This window comes from Zalophus californianus, chromosome 17, assembly GCF_009762305.2.
Source record: "Zalophus californianus isolate mZalCal1 chromosome 17, mZalCal1.pri.v2, whole genome shotgun sequence".
Taxonomy (NCBI): Eukaryota; Metazoa; Chordata; class Mammalia; order Carnivora; family Otariidae; genus Zalophus; species Zalophus californianus.
In genome coordinates, this window is record NC_045611.1 from 32,673,780 (window position 1) to 32,697,367 (window position 23,588).

Below are 23,588 nucleotides of genomic sequence, written 5' to 3' on the forward strand. Positions count from 1 at the left end.
CCATTTCGGGAAGAAACATTACATGCAGAATAGGCTTATTTTTCCAAAGAAGATACTTATTTCTATTCTTTGCTTCATCCTTTAGAAGACAATGTAGTGCGTAGTATAAAAGACGTAAGCAATGAGGTCAGAAAGATGGAGTTCAATATAAGCTATGTGACCTCAGGCACCTTAACTTCAGCTTTAATAACAGAAAAAGAGGAGTAATCCCCCATTCTTGCAGGGATTTCGGTACAATGACTCAACGTACTTCCCAGAGAGCTCGGCGCATGGGCGCTTCATAAATGGTGACTATGGCTTGTAGAGAAACGGAGAGGAGCCTGAGAGTGAAAGACGACGAAGCTGAAAAGAAAACCTCTCAGCCCTAAAATAAGAATTTTAGGATCCTTCTTTTAATAAAAACCACGTGTGTCAAGATATCACAACGATATTGTTCCTTTAGTAACAGGGCTGCATATGCATTTCAAGATAGAAAGACTATGTCACCAAAATACTCTGGAGAGGCTTTCCACATACACTATTCTATTACTCAGAACAGACTCTCCACTATGAACTATCCCACTACAAACTAAAACGGTGCCACACGTAGAAGAAAAGTTCTTAAAACCATCCTGGGGGCACCTCAGGGGCTCAGCTGGTGAAGCGTCTGCCTTCAGCTCAGGTCATGATCCCAGCGTCGTGGGATCGAGTCCCACATCGGGCTCCCTGATCATCGGGGGATCTGCTTCTCCTTCTCGCTCTGCCCCTCCCCCCGCTGGTGCTCGCTCTCTCTCTCTCTCTCTCTCTCTCTCTCTCCCCACCTCAAATGAATAAATAAAATCTTTAAAAAAACAAAACAAAACAAAATACCATCCCGATCCGCCATGCTGTCAAAGAAGAGCCAGGCAGAGTCATCCTTCCCATACTTCACAAAAGCGACATAGTGGCTTGTTTCTATGCAGAGAACAGCAAACAATTCCATCTTCTGGCAGGGGATGCAGCCGTGCCTCCAGTCCCAGTCAGGTAAATCTTTGGGAAGCGACACCGGGTTATATTTATGGTTCAGTCTCTTGGGATGAAGGTGGACCTGAAACGGAGCATGAAGGGCCTGTCACTCGTGAGCCAAACTCAAGTGTTTCCAGCAAATGGGCCCCACTTACTCTAACTCAATTCAACCCGATCAAGAGCAACCAAGTACTTCTCAACGGTCCACCGACGAAACAGAAGACACATGAGCAATACCACTGGATTATCAATTCAAGTTAATAATGGTTTTGAAAAGTTTCCAAAATGTTTCCAACTCCAACTACAAATAATTTCCTATTTCAGGAGAGAACATCCATTAAGTGACGTCAAGCTTACTTGAGTGTTGCAGGTTTTACAAAACTGTTTGATGTTTCCAGCGGAGATGTCAGGGTCATCATAACACTCTCTACACTCGTACATGGCGAGCCCCCCACATATCCGGCACTGCCTGGGGGCTAAAACGGTAAGGGTGGGAGAGAGGTTATGGGGCCTTTAAACATGTGTTCTTTCATTAAACAAATCAAAAGGAAAAGGTAAGCTTTATTGAGGACTTAGCCTCAACAAGTCCACCCCACCCTGTCCCCATAAATGTTACATTTCCTTGGACTCGGGATATCTTTAAAAAGACATTTTCTATGATCAAGTAACGCATTCTTGTTGTTGTTGTTGTTTTAAGATTTATTTGAGAGAGAAGAGAGTGCAAGCGAGAGAGAGCACACGCAGGGGGCAGGGAGAGGGAGAAGCAGGCTTCCCGCTGGGCAGGGAGCCTGACTCGGGGCTTGGGGCTCGATCCCAGAAACCTGGGATCACGACTGAGCCGAAGGCAGACATTTAACCAAGTGAGCCACCCAGGCGCCCCAAGTGACAATTTTTTAAAAACAGTGTATTCTAGAGTGTTTTTACACAATTATGAAATGTCTACTGATGACAATTCAAAGAATGAAAAAAATATAAAGAAGAAAACTGTAAGCACCTACAATTTCAGTTGGCAAGGGATAACCAGTGTCAACACTACTGTGAATTTTCTCCAATAATTTTATATCTGCAAATTTATGTAACCCTGTGTATGCGTGCGTGCGTGCATGTACGTTCGGGGGGGGTCCTCTTATAGAAAGGACCAACTTACCTTTTCACTTCACATTACGTTATAACTGCCTTCATACAGTTTGGTCTTCACAAACACGAACTTTAATGGCAGTAGTTCCATTGTATAGATACACCATAATTCATTTAACTACTCTTCTCTCAAATAGATTGTTCCTAATTTCTTAATCATGTGACAATAAATACATTTGTATATAGAATATTTATTTGCATCTCTGATTATTTTCTCAGAATACCTAAAACTGAAAGTCCTAGCTTAGTATTTCCAGGCTCTTCAGATCCTGAATTGCCTTCTGGAAGAACCATATCCCGTTAGACTCTGACTGGCCTATTTGTGAAAAATAAACAAAACAAACTAAAAAAACTTATACTTACTGTCTTCAAGTAAATCTGTTATATTTAACTCCAGAGAAGGAAAAATTTTTTTAAACAGTTTAAAGTCTTTTCCAAATCGAGGCATCTGAATAATCAGACATGATGGTGCCTAAAAACAAGATACATGTATTTTTAGAATCAAAGTGCTGAAAAAAGTTCTCCCTACGAAACCGAAGCAGTCATGGTCATCATGCCAAGCAGCGATTCTGCTATAATACCAACGGCCTGTATGCAGGATCCGAGCATGAATGCAGAGCAGGGAGGCAGAGCACCAAGGTTTTAAGTGGTCCAGGATCCATACCATGGACACCCAGAGGTCAGGCAGGTCAACAACCCTGGGTCTCTAACAATATGATGACAATCTAGAGTAACACTCCACTGTGGGTTTATATTTAAAATAAACATTTTAGAAAAATTGTTTTGGCAAGTATAATAAAGACACTGTGGTCACTGAAGGACACCATTCCTTCTATTTCAACAAATAACTGTAGCCGTTAAAAGCTTTACCAGAACATTCTTTCAGAAATAAATTCAATAAAAATAAACCACAAGCATGTACCACTAAGATCATAAAGACACAGTAAACAAGAAAAGAAAAATAATTTCTATCACTTGTTCACTAACCAACCAATATAAGTGAATTTATTTTGTCTCTTGTTGAAGGAAAAGTAAACATTCTTCTTTGATATGTTTGGCTAATACGCTTAGATAAAATGTTAAACTTATGGGTAAAATGACAGTTTAAAAAAAAAAAAAACACAATTCTTCCTTTTTGCTTCAGATACTACTTAAAAGTTTTCAAGTTACAAATTAGCTTTATATTTTCTTTTGCACCAAAAATCCAGAAAGTCTAATCTTAATTCTAAGGCATTTTCTACAAGGACACAACTGAGACACTGAACTTTTTTTTTTTCTTAATTTGTGTTTTGTTAACAGTTACTACGTTCTCGGTGGGGTAAAATTAACAGTTATTAAATCTAGTAGTAGTCTCAAGATTACTAAGGAGTGTCACATAAAATATAATAATCACTAACCTCTGCAAATTTCAGGTTACTGTTGATAAAAGACCATTCCAATAACTGCTGAATTGTAGGAACTCCAACTTTCTCATTTTTTTCCATAAAAATTTGATAGAAGTAACAATCTTGTACTTTTTGACCTGCTGATCTAAAAAAACATGCAGAAAGAAACATATGATTTTTCTCCAAAATGCTCAAGTCAGAACGTGAAGCTGTCCCAGCAGTATCTGAGGACAGAAAAACCTATGGCATTGACGGTGCCCCCTGGGTCATCAGAACAACAGGTGAAAGACAATAATGCAGATTAATTAATTAAATGTACTTTGCATAAAACCTTAAAAATGAGTTATTTTAGTTTTCATATCCAAAAGTCCCCTCAGTGATCAGAAAAATAATGGAGTAACATCTGCCGTCAAGAAGCACTGTGTGAACAATAATAATCGGAAGCTAAAATGACTTGGTTCAACTGAACTGTCCAAATCTAAAAAGTATTTTTAATCAACAATCCATTAAACTATTGATTGTTTAAAATCTAAAAGGCATTTAATGCTTTAAACAGGAAAATAAATTCTTATGTCTCTGAATGGGACAGACCCTTAGAGACCTTCCAGACTCAACGTTTCACTTCCAAAATGAAGGCCCTGCGTTCTAGGAAAGAATAATCATTGCTTCCCGGCAACTTGAAGCAGAGCTAGGTGTAGAAACCAGGTGTCCTATCAACCAATGACTATTCTTTCCATGAAAGCATGCTATCTCTTTAGATGGTCACTCATTTATTCAACAAATATCAAGTAAGCTCCTACTATATGCCTGTCAGTGTTACCAATATATTATACATTTTCCCTTTCAAATATTTTACTACAGGGGCGCCTGGGTGGCTCGGTCCGTTGGGAGTCCAACTCTTGATTTCAGCTTGGGTCATGGTCTCAGGGTTGGGAGATCAAGCCCCATGTCGGGATCAGCACTCAGCATGGTCTGCTTGAGCTCTCTCTCCCTCTCCCTGCCCCTTCCCCCACTCACACATGCTCTCCCTTCCCCTCTTTAAATGAATAAAATCTTAAATTAACTAACTAAATATTTTACTACAGAATGCCATTAATCTTTAGAAAACTAACTCTACCAAAAGGATTAATAATCTTTAAGTGTACTATTTACCTTCTCAGCAGAATTTCTGGGTATAGAATCAACTATTTTTATAGCTAGATTTCAAGATTTTTAAGAAATTTATTAACACAGTTTTCATAATGAAACAGCTGTTCAGAGACCAACGTTCAGAAGCCCTCAGCTATCCAAGAAACTAACGTCCTGAAATAAACAAAACTTACTTGTTAACAAAGCCAGGAGATTCATGAGAACCCACAACAAATAAAAACAAATGATAGGGGCGCCTGGGTGGCTCAGTCGTTGAGCGTCTGCCTTCGGCTCCAGTCATGATCCTCAGGGTCCTGGGATCGAGCCCCGCATCGGGCTCCCTGCTCCGCGGGGAGCCTGCTTCTCCCTCTCCCTCTCCCACTGCCCCTGCCTCTCCCTCTCCCACTCCCCCTGCCTGTGTTCCCCTCTCTCGCTGTCTCTCTCTCTGTGTCAAATAAAAAAAAATAAAAATAAATCTTTAAAATTAAAAAAAATGATAACCAAAAAACCTGAAGGTTATGCTATATCGATATTTTACTTGGTTGTCGATGACTATAAAAGACCAGCATTTTTCTGTGAAAGCCAAAAGCACAAAAAAATTTAACAGGTAACACGGAAAAAAAAATAGGACAGGAAACTAAGAAAAGCATAAGGCGGTCGAGGTCAGTAGTTGCAACAATTAGAAATAATAATGGTGAGGGAGAAGGGGCACCGGGGGTGACGGGAACGCAAGACGCAGACGTCCAGAAGGGGACCCGAGATGAGGATGAAAACCAACAGCCTTGCGATACTGAGGTGGACGGATTAGGAGCCTGGAAGGGGGTGGGGGAGGAAAAAAAACAAAAGCAACAAGCACTCAAATCTCATCACCACAGTTTTAGAAGGCTAAAACCCTAAAATAATAAGCGGGTCACTAAGGCACACAGACACAAGAATTACAACAAAGCTGGTGGGACGGCACAAAACCGTACAATTTAGATTGCCATTTTCCACTAAGAAAATCTAAAGGCAGAAGGGTACAAATGTTACATTAACCTTAAAAGAAAACATATATCTATGGAGAAGATAAAAACAAAATTCTTTAGATCGTGGGCTATCTAGCCCCGTGAAATAGAATATATCCATGTAACAAGAATACGCAGACCATGTTCTATAATGAGAAGTATTCAGTAACACAAGCTGAAACTGCCCTGTATCTTTGCTTCTTGACTGCCAATTTTATTCTACGTTTCTTGGAATTCTTCTCTGCCTCCGTGCACTACCCTCTCTTAATAGTGGCTATGACTTCAGTTTTACTTTCTCTTTAACACCCCACACGAGTCGTCATTACCAGTACTATTGTTACTGTTGTTTTTTGAGTATGAAGGCTTAATTTACCTCTATTTATGACCTTGATTCTTCCTTGTTTCTAGCACACTACTCCTTTGCTCGAAATTCAGCTTTGTCTTTCTAAAGTATATTCTGTGGTAAGTCTCTGAGTTAGGTGATTGAGTCCTGGTTCTTCCTGCTCAGGAATCCTGTGCACCCTTCTTCTTAGCACTTAAGTCTGCCAAAAATTCTGGAAAATATTCAGCTGTTATCTATCAAAATTATTGCTTCTTCCCCATTCTCTCCAGTGTCTCCTAGAACTGCACTTAGAATCTGTCTTCCACGTCTCTTACCCTCTCTCGTTTTCCAACTTCTTTCCCTTGGGGCTACATTCCAGGTACTTTCTTCAGATCTATCATCCAAATCAGCAGTTATCCAGTGACGCACCCCCTCCCAGCCATAAAGCATATATACGGAGATAGACATTTTTAATCTCTATTTCTGGGAATTCTATTTTTGTTTATTTGACTTTGTTTGTTAGCAAATCCGCATTTATCCTCCTAGGTGGCTAAGTCCTTTGTCTCGTCAGTCATGTACAGTCTCTCAGACTGTTCCACTATTACAGAGTTTACGGTACTCCTCTTCCTAGTTGTTACATCAGCAGACTCTCCCTCAGAAAGAAAGGCTCCTGCAGGTGAAGAATGACACTTGGGACAGAAAAGCTAACGTCTGAAGTATCTTTTTATATCTTCTTACAATCTTTAAATGAGTGACTCCCCATATGAAGAGGCCACTGAAAGGGGAGGGGAGCAGTGACCCCTTCGAGGGGTGGCGGAACTTCCTAGGGCCCTCTCCAAACCCCAAAAGCCCTTCAAGCACCGAGATGCACTCTTACATGTATCCAGCCCTCCTCACCCCCCGAGAATCACAGCTGTTTTCATCTTTGTTATTACTGAGAGTCTATGACATTCACAAAGGGTGTTGGGCCATTGGGGAAAAAAAAAAAAAAAGACAATTGTTTCAATCATCTGAAATTTATCTCTTCCAGAGGAAAACAAAAGTGACTTTTTTCTCCCAAATTGCCTGTTAGATTTCCTACATCATGTATTAAAGTGGTCTTTCCGAGAAGACCTCATTTGTGTCTGAAAGCTGACTTATAAGATACTGCAATTCTATTTTTGAGCTTTCTATTCAGGTCTACTGGTCCACTTTTATATAGTATCACACACTGTTTAATGTCTAGTGCTTTGCCTTATAGCTTATCAAAGAGCTCTTGAAAAAAAAAATCCCTCAAACTTCAATGTTTTCACCCATTTCATCCTGTAAAGAACTCTAAAATCACTTTACTGAGTTCAAAAAAAAAAGTTAAGATCCTGTTTATGTACAAATCATTCTGTAAAAAATTAACATCTCTAAGTACCTTACTATTCTTAACTGGAACACAATCTTTCTCACTAATTAATCAACTCACCTTTGAGCTCTGGGCAAGTCTTTTAAAAAAAAAACCCATCTCAATAAAATCGATTTCTTGGCATTTTATACTTTCACTAAGTATGAAAGCATTCCCTTTTCATATCTGCTAGAAGGTATATAGAAATGCCATTGATTTCTCCATGATTATTGTCTACATGGTCAAATTACAAATTCTCTTGTTAATTCCAGTAGTTTCTGAACAATTCTCCAGGATTTTCTAGATGTTCATATAGCTATTACCATCTTTGAATACAGAATATGTATTCTTGATGTTTATGTATTATGTCTTATTTCATTAATTAAACCTTCCAAAACAGTATCAAACTGTAATTGTGGTACTGTCCTCCTTTCCCTTCCTTCCATCCATCGATGCAACACTGGCATCAAACAATATCACTTATGACACAAAGACGAGTAAGAGTATTTGTATGTGACCAGCTTAGGGAAGTAAATAATAAATCAGCAAGATTTTCAACAGAGGAACCCAAGCTAAAGTATAAAAGGGTTCAGCACTTAGACTGTGATCATTAAACTACCTGGAAAGTTCATCCATTTAGAATATCTCACTAAGAACTTTAGTGCATTAGATTCAAGACTTTCATTCAAGACGGAGGAGAAAAAAAGGCTAAGTTACAAAACTGGGGACAAAAGAGCTAATATGAGGCTAAACTAATTCTGAGTGATGGATCATCAAAAACAGCATTCTCATGGTATTTGACTGGGTTAGAATAAGTTTTTTTTTTTTTTTTTTTTTTTTTTAAGATTAATCTATCCACTTTAGAGAAAGAGAGAGAGTGCAAGCATGAGCGGGGGAAGGGGCAGACGGAGAGAATCTCAGGTAGACTCCCCACTGAGTACAGAGCCAGATGTGGGGCTCCATCCCAGGACCCTGAGATCATCACCTGAGCTGAAATCAAGAACTGGATGCTCAAGTGACTGAGCCACACAGGTGCTCCAAGAATAAGATTCTCTTAGAATCTTAATTTCCCTTAGACTCTTTCATTAATTAAATTATAAAAATATTTATGTACAGTTTTATAAGAAAATGATTTGCAATAATATTACTAGGGTTAAAATTAAAAGCACAAATTTACACTGGATTCACTCTTCCAGTTAACTATGATACTATGGGGAGAACAATTTAATTAATTACATAATTAAATGGTTAAATTTGCATCATAGGAACCTAGCATATTAAGATTCCTAAACAAATACAATATTAATCACTAAAGAAATCATTTTTTTGGAATGATGGTAGAGAAAATGAAGATCGCCTATTTTTTCCAATGCTTCTGTAACAATTTAAAAGTTACCTTATTTTTAACAATGGCTCTACCCTTAAAATGTGATGAAATAGGATATTCAAGAATTCTTCAGGATCTAGGAGAAAATAAAAAAAATAAGTCACAGACAAAATTTTTAAATCACTCTATTTTTTATTTATAATAGTTATATTCTGAGTCTAAATTCACTTTCATAATTGATACTTTTTCAGTTAAAAGCATAGTTCTCCAGTTTTCCTGCCTAATGAAAACTATAAAGGATATTTAATAGTTATGACCAAGTAGGACAGTCCAATTTTGTTATAACTTTACTGTGTATGAAAAGGTACAGTAAATTCATGTATAATGAAATAATTTTAATTTCTTCTGGGGGGTTAAGCAGAATAAAACTGGAAATATAGTCTTGTTTTTTCCTGTTATTTGAATAATTACCAAGTCTCTAAACATCATAGCTGGTTACAGTATGCTGCTAACATGTTCACAGTCAGGAGCTGAATCTCTAAGGAAATCCATTAGCTAAGAATAGATTAAAACATGGTCTCTGGCCATAAACTTAATTCTAGTTTGCCATGTTAGCTCCCTTTATAACAAGGAAAGCTAACTGGAAAAATGGGGATGAACCCAATGCAACCCTTCACCCCTAAACAATGATGAATACCATTGCTGGAAGGAAAGACAAAAACTATTTATTAACTTAATGTACTACAACTAGGCAACTTCTCAAAGGGATTCATTTTCCCATATATCACTCACTTTTAGAAGAGATACAGTATTTACAAAAAGGGGGCAAAACTGTCCATTACACAGAAACTAATATTTCACTGTATGTTAACTGGAATTTAAATAAAAGCTTAAAAAAAGAACTTAAAAAAAACTGTACATCACACAGAAAGGAATTTCTAGTTTAAAATAAAATCCCCAAAACTACATAGACACACATTTCAGCCAATAATTTAGCATATGCTTTCAAATTATTTTTAATGCATATCCTATAAATTAAGAGCCACCTTTTTCTTCAGAGGTAAATCCTGATGCAGCCTCAACTTTTTCAAGTATTTTCCTCAGCTTCATAATCTTTGTTGCACACACATATCCAAATCTACGTTGGTAAAAAACAATTAACAGTGGCACATATATTAAATTAGTATAACCCAATTTGATAATCACACAGTTCTTATATAATTCCAATATGTCATACATAAATTCTTAGCTAGACAATTATTTTGAAAATCACAGTTATAGGCTGCTTCTTGAGGTTTACAAATTAAAAATCTAGCATCAGAATTACCCCAGACACTCTCATGCCTAAGTAATAGCTGTCAGATACTAATCTAAGAAAAAGCATTTTTTAATTACAATGACTGGTCTTCTGATTCTATTTGCTTAAGAAATTAAAGCATTTACTTAAAAAAAAAAAAAAAAACTTTGAGAGCAAGTCCTTTTAATACTAAACACTGAAAAAGCTGCCAAAGGGAATGGTAAGGGACCTTGATAAAAAACTGAAAATTGAAAGTGCAATCAAGCTGGTCATCAAGTGCATGACACTGTCTCTCATCTTTAATCTGAATACAGGACACATTCAGTACATTCCACGGGAATCCCTCACAAAATTCCAATGCTAAAAATGCCTTCGGAAGAAACCTGGGAGGCCATCACAAGCTTAACAAGAGCAAGTCAAAACTAGCTAATCTAATATCCATTTTGTATACTGACTATTCATTCACTCATTAACTCTCTGCAACTAACATACACTGAGCATCCACCACTTAACCCAGTACTCTAACCTGTCAGCCACTAGGAATATAAAAATGAATAAGGTGATAAAACAGGGACTCTGCCTTTGAGGAGCTTGAAACGGAGAAAGCAGAAGTTTCAGTAACCAGTCAGCTATAATAAGATAGGAACGCTGCAGACACAGGGAATCTTGATCACAACAAGGCATCTGCCAAGGGCCTTGCTGTGGACAGGGTGACAGAGTCTGGTTAATCATGATTCTTAACTGGTTGGACAACAGCATCCAAATAATTTCTGTTAATGGACTTAAGATGTTTGGGAAGGAAAGAAGGAAGTGGTCTAGAGTTTTGGATTTGACCTGTCTTGTTCCATTATCAATTACTTAGGAGAAGAAATGGACAGTAAACTTAAAAATTTGCATCAGATAAAATAACTGATATCAAAATCAAGACTCATAATTACCTTAAAGGATGAAAACTAGTCATTTTCATTACAGAATGTGAAGAAAAGATAGAAGGAGGGAGATTTATTTGTTTATAATTTACTTTCCTAGCCATGTTATACAGTAGGCCATTCTGCATGCCCTCCTTTATTATTCAGCCTTCTGCATTTTTGTCATCAAAATCTTCTATCAAACTACTTTTATATTTTAATTGTTAAATAAGAGAAGGGTCCCAAGATTCAAATTAATATTGACTTTAAATTACATAGTTTGTTCTCCATATTCCTGAGTGCACAGATTTCTTTCATAGTCTAGGGCCCTAACTCTTCATAGTTTAAATTTTATAATGTGAAATTATCACACGTCACTACTACCACTTATGAAATGTCTTTACCAGATGTCTCATCACTTGAACTTATATCATCACAAATTGCTTTCTGTGACCAAAGAAAGACATATTTATAATTCATGAACTAAGAAATGACCAAAAAATCACTTTTTAAAGGATGTGCAGGGAGGCCTAAATATATTCCTGTAACCAAAAAATGTGTTAATAAAATACATCTCATCTGTTTCTAATACAAGAGTACTAAATACTAGCTATTCTACAAATTAAAATTTTCCTTTGCTCCTTTTTTGTCGATAAAAATAAGTTTAAGAAGCCAGACTATGCCAACTGGAACAGAGAGAATGATGACTGTTAGAGGTAACTGCTGGAAGGAGCTGTAACAGAAGGTAAGAGTACCATGTACCTTATATCAGCTTTTCTAAACCTACTGCAATTACTAAATTGGACTCTACCAAAAAGGTTTCATCATTTTATGGCATACGCTATGTGCTACACCTTAACCAGATTTAGAAATTAAATAAGTAAAGGCAGTGAAGGTTCAATCATACTTCATCAAGAGACAAATTTTCACCCATTCCTTAATAAATGAAAGCAGGTATAAATTAATTACTAGATCAAAAAACAGCAAACAGGACACCATCTAAAGGCAAAATAACTGTAGATCTTCTACTTACATTCTCAGAGGATTAACAATTTCTGTCCTCAGTAGCTCCTGAGTTTCACTATAATATTCTACATCATTCTTTTCTTTAGGTCTAAGTAACACAGTGTCCAGAACAGAACTAAAAGCAAACAAGCTGTAAAATAAAAGGAATATTTTTCCTCATGCTGTACACGGACTACAGATACTAAACAGAATACTAAAAAGGTACTGAACAGATACTACAGTGATACTTTTTGGGAAACAGAGACTAAAGAGACTTGAAGAGAAGACACACAAAGTCTGGAAAACAAGGAACATAGAAATTAGTGCTTTCCGTTAACACAGGTCCCAGAGACACCCGTTAAGTTTCCCATTGTTTAATCATCAGGGTCTAGAGATCCTTCTAAGTTAAAAATACCAATATTGAGAAAACAAACTATTGATTGACAGTGTTAAAGGACAAAAACATGCCTCAAGTATATTAAGAGAACTTTTCTGCAAAAGCTGAAAAGGGGCCTACAAATCTGAGTCGAAGTACAGACAACAGAGGAGGAAGTCTGAAACTACTTCCCAAGGCAAACACGTACACAGTATATAACCCACTCCGGATACCCTACTTCTCTCCCCACACACCCCTTTGCAGAGATAGAAATTTCTTTTAAATGCCAAAATCACGTGAGTGACTAACAGCGGTGACTTGCTAGGATCAAAGAAAAAGGAAATTTGGCTGATGCAAATTTTTATCAGGAAATCTAAAAAGTCTTGTTATCAGTTCTTTAGGGCTTGTTTTTGTCCTTACACGGGACGTAAAGTATTCTGCCAAAAAGAATGGCCCACCACGTTTATTCTCCTCCCCACTTTTTAAAATGTTAACACCCCACTGACTTCCTAATTCTTACAACATGGCTGTAGAGAGCTGGTCAGTTACGTTCAACTTAACCAGTGGCGACCTTGGTTGGATCTTCTTGCACTGTTAACTCGTGCAACTTTGGAACAAACTACATATATGAGGGCAACTGTGCTTCTACTGAACATAAGTCTTTAAAGAAAACTCTTAATTCTCTCCAGTCACATGATTTCCCAGACGCCATGAGAATATCTGTCCCCCCTGTAACACTATCATTCTTACTCCTCACTCACAGCATTACTTTTATAGTTTTTTTGGATATGAGCATGAGACCACGTTCGATAGCTTCCAAAGGGTATATAATGAAATGTAAATCTCCCTTTCTTTCCTGTTCCCCAGCCACTCAAAGGCATGAGCAGTTTCTTTCACGCACATGCAACATGCACACGCATGCACGCGTGCGCGCACGCGCACACACACACGCGCCTCTGCCCCCGTGGAACTGTATCCCTATTGCATTAATTTGAAACTTACCAGAATAAGGTTGAGTCTAAATAACAAGAATTGTAATGACCCTGGATACCCTTCTTCTTTCCAATCATTATCTCTAAACCTTCTTTTTCCATTTTGGGTGGGGTATTTTCTTCTACTACTTCACTCAAGTAGCCTCCAAATGCTGCAAACATAAAAATGAAAATGCCAAAGTACCCTTTTTAACTATTACAATATGTACTCCCATATATTTCTTCATTTTAAAATACATTTTTGTATTCTGAGGCAAAATTTGTCTCATGACTTAAAACTAAGTAAAAGGTAGGTTTGGGTTCATTGTTCTTCAGCTTGGCTTGTAAAAATGCTATTGCTCATTTCAACCTCACTTCCTCCACCATTTAAATAACACTTTAGGGTATTAAGTACTGTATAAAAAGCATCTGCTAAATAAAATATTTTGTTCCCCGAATATTTTATAATCTGTCTGAGATGTTTCATCTTCAAGTCGAAAAATAAAACAAAAAAATTCCACAGTACTACTTCAACTGTAATGAAAAGTGTTTTTCCTAAAGATGGCTTTCCTACTGATAGCTGCTTAACTGTCAAGATGCTTCACAACTATTACCCAAAACTGGAAAGGGATAGCATCAGGAAACTGTCCCCTGTTATGAATGATGAGGGGATCTGTCCTCTATGAATCAATCCACAACTACTTTGTATAACAACGCTGACTCCTTGATAAGCTATGCTTATTGGTGTACCCGATACACCAAAAGAAGGCCACTTTTCAATTTCCACCTCTGTGTTTTTAAAAATTACATGCTGGCGACCAGGGCGCCTGGGTGGCCCAGTCAGTTACACATCTGCCTTCGGCTCAGGTCATGATCCCAGGGTCCTGGGATCGAGCCCCGCATTGGGCTCCCTGCTCAGCTGAGAGCCTGCTTCTCCCTCTCCCTGCTGCTCCCCCTGCTTGTGCTCTCTCCCTCTGTCAAACAAATAAAATATTTTAAAAACATTAAAAAAATGCTGGCGACCAACAGGAAGAGAAAAATAAGTCCCACTATTTTTCACTTTCCAAATCTCATTTTTTTCCTGATACTTTTTTTCAAAAGCCCCCTCTTGGGACAACTGTAACTTTCTTATACACCAAGTAGCAATTTTTACTGATTTACGAGCCGATGAACATTGGCAAGAAATATGTATAAATGCTGTCACTGCCTCCTACTGCAAAATGGCCTGAGATCAGAACCAGAGTCACTCCAGATTGGTAAAGTAAACGAAAGGCATCCAAATACCTAGAGAATTACAGCGTTCAATCTGATTGGAAACTGGCTGCAGAGAGGCAAACCTAGAGTCGGGCCTGCAGCTCTTCAGTTTAACAAACAGCGCCTTCTTCAGGGCACAGGTGAAGTACCGAGTGCCCCTAAAGGTTCCATCCGTACAGCCCGCACATTCATCTTCCTGAAAAAGAAATGCTTCGGTATGTGTTACTCTGCACCTTGCAACATAGCATACAAGGAACGAAGGCTGCTAAGATGTGTTTCTGGCTCAGCCTTTCTCAGAATTCCCTCATCACGCCTGTCCCGAGAACTCCATTAGAAAAAAGGGATCGACTAACCAGTGCTTCAGCCCACAACTAATCATTTAAGAAATTAATTCCTTAATCCAACAGGAAGTCCTCAATGTATTTTCTTCCAGAATGTGTGCTTAAACCTTCCCTGGTTAACTGACTTTCCCACACCATTTCCACAAGTACTGAAACTAAGGGGCAGAGGTGATTTATTTTAACAACTGCCCCCTCCCCAAAAGTAGCGTTCACTAGCATGCAAACAAATTTTTTAAGAAATATATTTTATAGATAAAAGTTAAATGTTCTCAAATGATCCTTCCCAGATCATGAAAGGCCAAACGTTACGCTTTCCTAATCTCCAAGGGGAAAATCTTTCCCTCTAATAAAGATCATAAAAACTCTCTTAAAATGGCAATTAATCTTAAAATCGATGATATAAATATTAGAACTGACTGGGAGAGGGAGACTGAAGAAGAAAAAAGAAAGCTGATAACAGATTTGCTTTCCTTACTGTATTCTGTTTAATGTAATGAGCCTAAATACATTAGGCTAAAAATCTGTTTTCATTAGTTGAACCTAGATCAACTAACATCAGGAACAAGTGGGTCGGATGCTTCATGGGTGGCAAAGAAGTCGGGCGACATGGTAATAAAACTTTTCTCTAGCGATGTCTTTTTGACAAAGCATTTTGACAAAAAAGCAAAATAGGGAAAAAAAATACACAAAACTCCAGAGAAGAACTGCAATTTTTAAGTCAAATTAAATTACCAGTTCCAGTCCAGCTAGCACTTCGTTGAGTCCTGGTGGCTGACCAATCCAACGGATCACCCCATAGAAAGGCGGATTCTCTTTAACTTCAGCCAGAGAGCCCACTTCCAGACCATGTGAGTTCCCAGAAGTCATGGCCAAGGGTGGACTCTCCTGGACAGGTGCATTGTTTAGCTCTCCCATCACGGACTGAACTGAGAGAGAGAGTGGACTGTGGCCAATACTTCCATTGGTATTGGGCATCTTTGTCAGACTGAATGGTAAAGAGTGAAATCTGTTCTCAGTGGATAACGAGTTCATGGAAGGAGGCTGCAGGGGTGGTGAAGCATGTCCAAAGTCTGGAGATATCTCTGTAAGCGATTTTGCAGGGTCTTCAGCAACTATAAAAAATTATTCTTATTTAGAAAAATGTATTCAAGAACGTTAAATATGCCCATATCTCTAAAAATTAAGATGCACGTCTAGTCCAACTGCCCATTTTGACTCTAGAAGGACTCTTGTAAGCACTGCACACTTAATCTCTCCAGTGTTCTAGATTCTCCTCCCGCCTCTGGATTCTTCTACCTCGGTAAATGGCACCCAATTGCTCAAACCAAAAAAATCTATTATTGATTGATATTAAATAGGTTTTACTCTTTGTCCATAATACAATTAAGTTAGAAAACAGTACCAAAAAATACCAAAAAATTGAGAAAGATGCTTCTAATTAACTAAAGGACCAAAAAAGAAACGATTATGTAAATTTTAAAATAAAGAAAAAAGAGAAAGAAGCAACAAACGTTTGTGGAACACAACTAAATTAGTACTTACAAAGGAAATGTACAGACTTAATATAGTTTATTTTAGAAAAAAAAAGAATATTAATGAACTCAGAATACAACTTAGGAAGTTGGAAGAACAGATTAACCTCCCAAAAAACAGTCAAGAGGAAAAGAATAAATACAAAACAGGAATTAATGAAAGAGAAGACAAACATACAGTAAAGAGAATCAAAACCAGATAAATTTACAAAAACAGAAAATAATTTAAGAGAAAACACACAAAAAGAGAAACAAAGCCAAAAGCTATTTCCTTAAGATAACTAATACAGATGCCAGGCAGGCACTGCAGACCATGGGGGGAAGGACAGGGAATAAACTTCTCAATAAATAATACTGAGATCATCGGTTATCAGAATTTTTTAAAAAAATTAAACTGAACTTGTACTGCATGCTCTACACAAAAATCACTTCCAGGTGGTTTAAAGACAAATGTGAAAGGCAAGACTATAAGCTTCTGGAAGACAATATAGAAGAATGTTCTTTGTGATTTTAGGCCAGAGAGTAATTTCTTGAATATAAGTATTCAAGCCATAAAGGAAAAGACTAACAAATATGATATTAAAATTGAGCTACTTATTCATTAAAAGGCATCATAACAAGGGTGAGAATATGAGCTGAACAAGGAGAAAACACTTATAATCCATATTTTTTTTAAGATTTTATATTTATTTATTTGACAGAGAGAGACAGCGAGAGAGGGAGAAGCAGGCTTCCCGCCGAGCAGGGAGCCCGATGCGGGGCTCGATCCCAGGACCCTGAGACCGTGACCAAAGCCGAAGGCAGTCGCTTAACCGACCGAGCCACGCAGGCGCCCCTATAATACATACTTCTGACAAAGGATTAAAATTGGACAAAAGCCTATAAATCAATATAAAAAAGACCAAAAAAAAAAAAAAAAAAAACCCTAGGAAAAAATGGACCAAGGGCCTGAAAGGCAACTCAGAAGATGATACCCAAATCACCAACACATCAGTGAAAAGATTTTTGCTCTCACTAGTTAAGTAGATAAAAAAGAGAGAAAAGCAACGTGAGATATTTCAAAAGTTCAAGGTCTTAGAACAGGTCAGGATGAAGAGCAAATGATACCCTCACACAATGCTGATGGGAGTGTAAACTGGTAAAACTACTCTGGCAACAGTGTGGCATGATTTAGTAAAGGAAAGATGTGCATATGACATGACCCAGTGAATCCATTTCTAAGTATACAGTCTAGACACGTGTAATGTTAATAGTGGAGCTGTTAATAATAGCAGGAAAATAAAAACAATTCAAATGTCCATCAGTGGTCGATTGGAAACGTATACTGTGGTATATTTAGACATTTCACAGCAATGGAATGAAATAGAATGGAACGCTATACAGCAATGAAAACAAATAAATTATAATCATATACTACTACTGTGGTGAATCTTTGGAACATAATATTGAGGGGAAATTACAGCACACATACAGGCTGATTCCTTTATAGGAAGCTCAGAAACATGCACAAATAACAGTATACTGTTTAGACGTACAAACTTATAAGGCTATCATGAAAACCAGGAGAATGATAAACACTAAATTAAAGATGACAGAAGCTCAGAGGCGAGCATGAAGGGAAGGGTTCTAGGAAGAGGCTCCAAGGGAATTTCAAAGGTCATGATGATAGTTTTTTTCTCAAAGTGAGTAGTGACTACATGGGTGGTTCACTGTACTCTGTACCTTACTATTCTATCCACCTCATCCATTTAAGATTCTTTAGTAATGGGTATTTAACATAGGAACTTTATTTTTTTTAAGAGTTCATTTATTTGACAGAGAGAAAGCGAGCACAGCAGGGGGAGCTGAAGGCAGAGGGAGAGAGAAGCAGACTCCCCGCTGAGCAGGGAGCCCAACACGGGACTCGATCCCAGGACCCTGGGATCACGACCTAAGCCGAAGGCAGACACTTAAGCATCTGAGCCACCCAAGATCCCCTTTAACGTAGGAGTTTTAAAAGTTATTCTTTTCTTTCTCAAACCCTCAACCCCTCAAGCCCAAAACCCAAATCCATAAAGCATTTGGTTCTATCTCCAAAATATATGTCAAATTCATCCTCCTCTCTTCACCCCTACTACCTCCCTAATTCAAGCCACCATCATCTTTCACCCTGTAACCAGTCTCTTTCCTGATCTGACCTTCTTCTTGTCCCTCTCCAAACTATTCACCATACAACTCTAAGAGAGACCTTTTTAAAATCTAAAGATCTTCCATGATCTTCTATCATTCCCCTATTTAAAAACTTCCAATGGCTTTCCAGTGTTCTTATAATAAATACTCAATTTCTCACCAAGATCTACAAGGTCCTGGATGATCTAGCTCCCACCTACCTGTCCAAATTCCTTTCAGATACCTATTTTCCTTGCTTACCATGCTGTAGCCAGTCTGGCCTACTTCCTGTTCCTCAAATACTCTTTCTCACCTCAGGTCGTTGCCTTTCCTATCTCCTCTGCCTTGAATGTTCTTCCCAAGCTCTTTCTCTGACGGGTTCGCTCACATCATCCAGATCTCAACCCAAATATCCTTTCCTCAAAGAGACCTCTCCACAACACTCTACGGTAGCTGGCTTCCCACCGGATGCTATCATGCCTTGTTCATTTCTTTCTTGCACATGTCACCATCGATTATTACCTTGTCTGTCTACATATTTACTATCTGTCATACCAACCAGACTATAAGCTCCAGAAGAACAGGAATTCTGCTAGTCTTTTTCATGGTTTCTCATGAGGCTTCATGGTTCAATTCACAGCACTTGGTATAGCCACTAACACATGAAAATACTCAACATTTAAGAAAAAAGTGAATACGTGAATCAAATGTTGTAGGAAAAAAAGCTTTTTAAATATATAAGTTAAATTAATTATAGAAAAGAAATGTTCTTTTACAATGAAATTACTTCTATTTTCTAATTTAAGGATGAAGGCCTACTCCATATAGATTTCATGACTTTATATGTCCCGTTTAGGACCCACATTCTTTATATACACTTAGTATACACTTAGCATTAGACTAAAGTCAAGAAGTTAAAAATACTCTACCACACTACTGAAACTGTATAAGAATAAAATCATAGCATAAACATAAAGAATTAATGTCACCTAGGTTATGACAAACCCACGGTTTTACTAGTTTCCTTTCCTTAGAAAGAAAGAAGCTCATAGGAAAAGCATTCCCAAAGCCACCAGTAACAACAGAGGGAGAGAGTGGGGCTGCGCCATAACCACCATGGACAGTCCCCATGCTCGTGCAGAGGCCAGGAGGGCTGTGACTCACCAAAGGACCCTGCCAGGCCCTTGCTGTCTCAACACTCCCAAGATCTTTGAGAGAGCGGATAACTGCTAACATATGGGCCAACACCTACCAAAGTAGTCTCTTGGGAGACAGAACCGTCCTGGAGAAGCATCATTAAAGGAAGCTTCCTGCTCTATGGCTAGGAAGAATTCTTGGGGATGAGGTCCTATACCTGCCTATCTTCACAATATCCTACCCCAAGTAGAAACAAAGGCACAGAGAAGGCAAAACCAGAGAGCTCACTCAAATCATTTCCTATGAGTATCTAAGTGAGTATCTTAAGTATCTAAGCCCAAGGGAGTATCTGAGCCCAAGTGAGGTAACAGTAGACTTGGACTGTTACATTTGTTTATGTATAATATAAATAATCCATAGGATAATTAAAAAGTCATTACAGAGTTCTACAGTACTCTTCAATTCTTATTTTGATTTAATTTGCAAACAATTACGAAAGCCATGCCAAGCCCTGTGCAAGGCAATTGGAACTCCAGTCTGGCAGAAGAGACAGGCGACAATTATGATGGCACCTCACCTAACCCAGGAGAGATAGGAAAGGCTTCCAAGGAGAAAATAATACCCAAGCTGAGATTGAACAGATGGATAGAAGTAAGCCTGAGCATGGAGTGGGAGGAACAGGAAGAAGGATTTCCAGGCAAGAGGAACAACAGGCGCCAAGAGAAAAGTATGGCACGTTCCAAAATGGCCCTACTCCAAGCATGGCTAGAGCAGGAATGCAGGACAAATGAGAGAAACAAGTAAGAAGCCGTGCCATAAAAGAGTCCAACAGGCCAAAGTAAGGAATCTGGAATTTTATCTTCAAGGGCCAGGAGAAAATTAATCGATATACAACAAAGGAGAGACATGAGCAGATACAGCTTCAGAAAAATCAACCAGAGAGTAATGTGAAGAGAAACACAGTGTAGTGATTAAAAGCGGCAGTTCTGGTGTTAAGCAGACTTGGGGTGCAACACTGGCACCAGGTACTGAACCACTGTAACAAGAGAGAAAGTAAAAACACCTACCTCATAAAGCTCGTATGAGGACAAAGGAATGCATATAAAGCGTGTAACACAATGCCTGGTGCAGTAGGTTGTCAAGAAACATCAGCCACAGCGATGACGGTAGCAGTGAGAAAGGAGATGGTGAGGGCGGTTATTATCGTTCAGAATGAATTCAGAAGGAACAAGGCTGAGGCAGACGAACCAGTTGGAAGACCATTATACTAACTAGACAGCAACAAAGGATCTGAACTAAGGCAGTGGTTGCAGAAATGAAGAAGACGGGAAAGATTCTAGTGATACTGAAGAGGAGGAACTCCAGAAAACCTGGTGACAACTGGATGTGACAAATGAGAGAGACAAGTCCAGGAAGATGCCTAAACTTCCATTTTAGGCAACTGGACTCATGTCTCCATTTCCCCACTCCACGAAAGCATAACCAGCTGAGGTTATTGATGGCTTCCGTTGGCTAAATCCAGCAGGTAATCACGTGGTCTTCACCCTACTTGCCCTCCTAGGCACACTCAATACTGCTGTCCGCTAGCTCCCCAGCTTCTTAACCCAACAACCCCCTGGTTTTCCTCACCTCCCTACGGTTGCTTTTTTTTCTGTCTCCTCTGTCTCCCAGCCACTAAGGTCCTCAGGGCTCAGTCTTATCCCTCACCCTCCATCCCGCCCCCCACTCTCAACAAAGGTGATATTATTCACAGGACTTTAATCACCAAATATGTGGGGGCAACTTGCAAATTTACTTCTCCAGCTCTTAACTCTCTTCTAAGCTCCAGACCTGTATACCCCACTGTCTACTTGACAAATCACCTCTGGGAAGTTTAAAAGGCCCCTGGAGCTCAACATATTCAAAATCAAATTCATCACCTTCCTCTATAATCATAGAAGTATACAAGCCGGAAAATCCGGAGTATCACTGATACCTCTTTCTTCCTCAGCTCTCACTTTCAGTCTATCTGAGTCTTATCAATTCACTTCCTAAATATCTCCTACACTATCCACTTTCCCCATCCCTTCCCCCAACAAGTCTTGCCCTAGCTGCTATAATCTATTTCTGGGCCCCACAACCACCTTCAATGGTGCCCTCGCACCCACACGGTCCCTGCTCCAATCCACTGTCCACCGCGCTGCCAGAATGATTTTCAAAAGGCAAACTTGGTCATGTCACCCCTTGCTGAAAATCCTTCAGCGGCTTCCCATTTCCTTTAAAGAGGGCACACCAGGCTCCACATGCCCTGGCCCTGTGAGCCTTTCTCATAAAATGTCATGCCTCTTTGTTCGAGCTACTCTGGCTCTTTTTAGTCCTTGGCAAACACCAGTTCCATTTTTCCACGAGGCCTTTACATATGCTATTCCCCCTGCCTAAAAGGTTCTTTGTCCTTTTCCCTGTGTTACCTCGCACTCCTCTGGTAAATTTAAGCTCATACTGCTTCCTCAGAGAAACATCCCCGAGCCTCCGTAAGTAAAATCCTTTATATGCTCTCACAGCATCATGTGCCTTCCTTCACTGCACTCACCGCGATTTTAATTCTAGATCTGTTTCTGTGATGGTCTGATTAATGTCCATTTTAATAACTTGATTATAAAGTCAGAATGGGCAAGGACCCTGTCTGTTTTTCACTCACCATTGTAACCTCTATGCCTAGAGGAGTGCCTGGCACATTGTAAGCACTCAATAAATATTTACTGAAGGGATGAACAAAGAAAATAATAAACCAGAAGACAATGATGTCCCTGAACCAAAGAAAGGTAAAAAGGGAGTGTTTTAAAGAGGTAAAGACCCAGACAGGAAAGACTTCAAATGATTCAACTGATTCTAGAGATCTACCCTAAAGATCAGCTAAGGGAAGAAAACGAGCTACTAATATATTTTCTAAATGTTGTATTAATCTTAACAGCAATACAGTTCAAACTGTACACAATATTTTAGTTCAGTCATATTACTGAAAAATGGCCTATTCATTGTTTCCGAAAATGAGATATGCTAGTGAAAAGCCTTTATTTTTTTCTTGATGAGCTAAAAGGAGAGGATCATTATAAAAGACACTAAAATTATGGATTACCTTCATCAATGTACCATGTGTTTTTTGATTTGGATTGTGGTTGTGAGTCAACAGAAGATCCATTTAAAGTATAAAAGAATTCAGATCTGTTTCTATTTCCAGGGTCTGAGGTAGATCCTATGGATCAAGAAAAGTTTCTTTTAAAAATAAAGTCAATACAGTGTGAAAGCTTTTCCCTAAGAGAAATTAACATGCATACAGTGTTAACAATTGCTTAAGAAAGCAATAGATGTGTACAAACACAATGTATTTTATTAGCGTTTTTTTTTTTTTAATATTTTGAACTCTGATTTTCCTCTCCCATCTCACACGTTTTTGTGACCCAGGATTTTTATTTTTTTAAGATTTTATTTATTTATATGATAGAGAGAGACACAGCGAAAGAAGGAACACAAGCAGGGGGAGAGGGAGAGACAGAAGCAAGCCTCCCGCCGAGCAGGGAGCCCAATGTGGGGCTCGATCCCAGGACCCCGGGATCATGACCCGAGCTGAAGGCAGACGCCTGATCACCGAGCGACCCAGGCGCCCCTATTAGCGTTTTCAACCACTTTGGCAATGTTAAAAAATTCTTCCACCCAAGAATCGATACAGGAGGGGAACAGGAAGAAGTTAAAAAAAGAGCCTGCTTTTTTTTTTTTTTAAGACAAACTGCTTTTAAAAATTATTGCACCTTCTATGTCTTATTTCCCAGGGTCAACATCACCATTCCCCAATTTCATGTGATGAACCTGTTGGCTCCCAAATTTAACGTTATTTTAAAACTGTTTCTTTCAGAAGAAGGTTATCTTCAAATGTTGTATACATAAATCAGTGCGCCAATTAAGTTTAAAAAATTTAAACAGTTT

General features: G+C 38.6%; 1 protein-coding gene across 10 annotated transcripts in view; it reads right to left on the minus strand.

Annotated features, from left to right (window-relative positions):
• Nucleotides 1-23,588, minus strand: part of CYLD (CYLD lysine 63 deubiquitinase) — a 65,421-nt gene that overhangs the window by 5,937 nt on the left and 35,896 nt on the right. For 8 of the 10 annotated variants that reach the window (XM_027617451.2, XM_027617452.1, XM_027617456.1 and 5 more), the window contains 11 exons: nucleotides 22,744-22,860; nucleotides 15,544-15,923; nucleotides 14,501-14,666; nucleotides 13,248-13,389; nucleotides 11,898-12,020; nucleotides 9,706-9,797; nucleotides 8,729-8,795; nucleotides 3,519-3,651; nucleotides 2,485-2,593; nucleotides 1,342-1,460; nucleotides 850-1,066 (listed from right to left, as the gene is read on the minus strand). In XM_027617451.2, coding sequence (XP_027473252.1) covers nucleotides 850-1,066; nucleotides 1,342-1,460; nucleotides 2,485-2,593; nucleotides 3,519-3,651; nucleotides 8,729-8,795; nucleotides 9,706-9,797; nucleotides 11,898-12,020; nucleotides 13,248-13,389; nucleotides 14,501-14,666; nucleotides 15,544-15,923; nucleotides 22,744-22,860 — 1,665 coding nt within the window. The remainder of the gene's footprint in view (nucleotides 1-849; nucleotides 1,067-1,341; nucleotides 1,461-2,484; nucleotides 2,594-3,518; nucleotides 3,652-8,728; nucleotides 8,796-9,705; nucleotides 9,798-11,897; nucleotides 12,021-13,247; nucleotides 13,390-14,500; nucleotides 14,667-15,543; nucleotides 15,924-22,743; nucleotides 22,861-23,588) is intronic. The other 2 variants (XM_027617458.2, XM_027617457.2) reach the window with 1 other exon arrangement.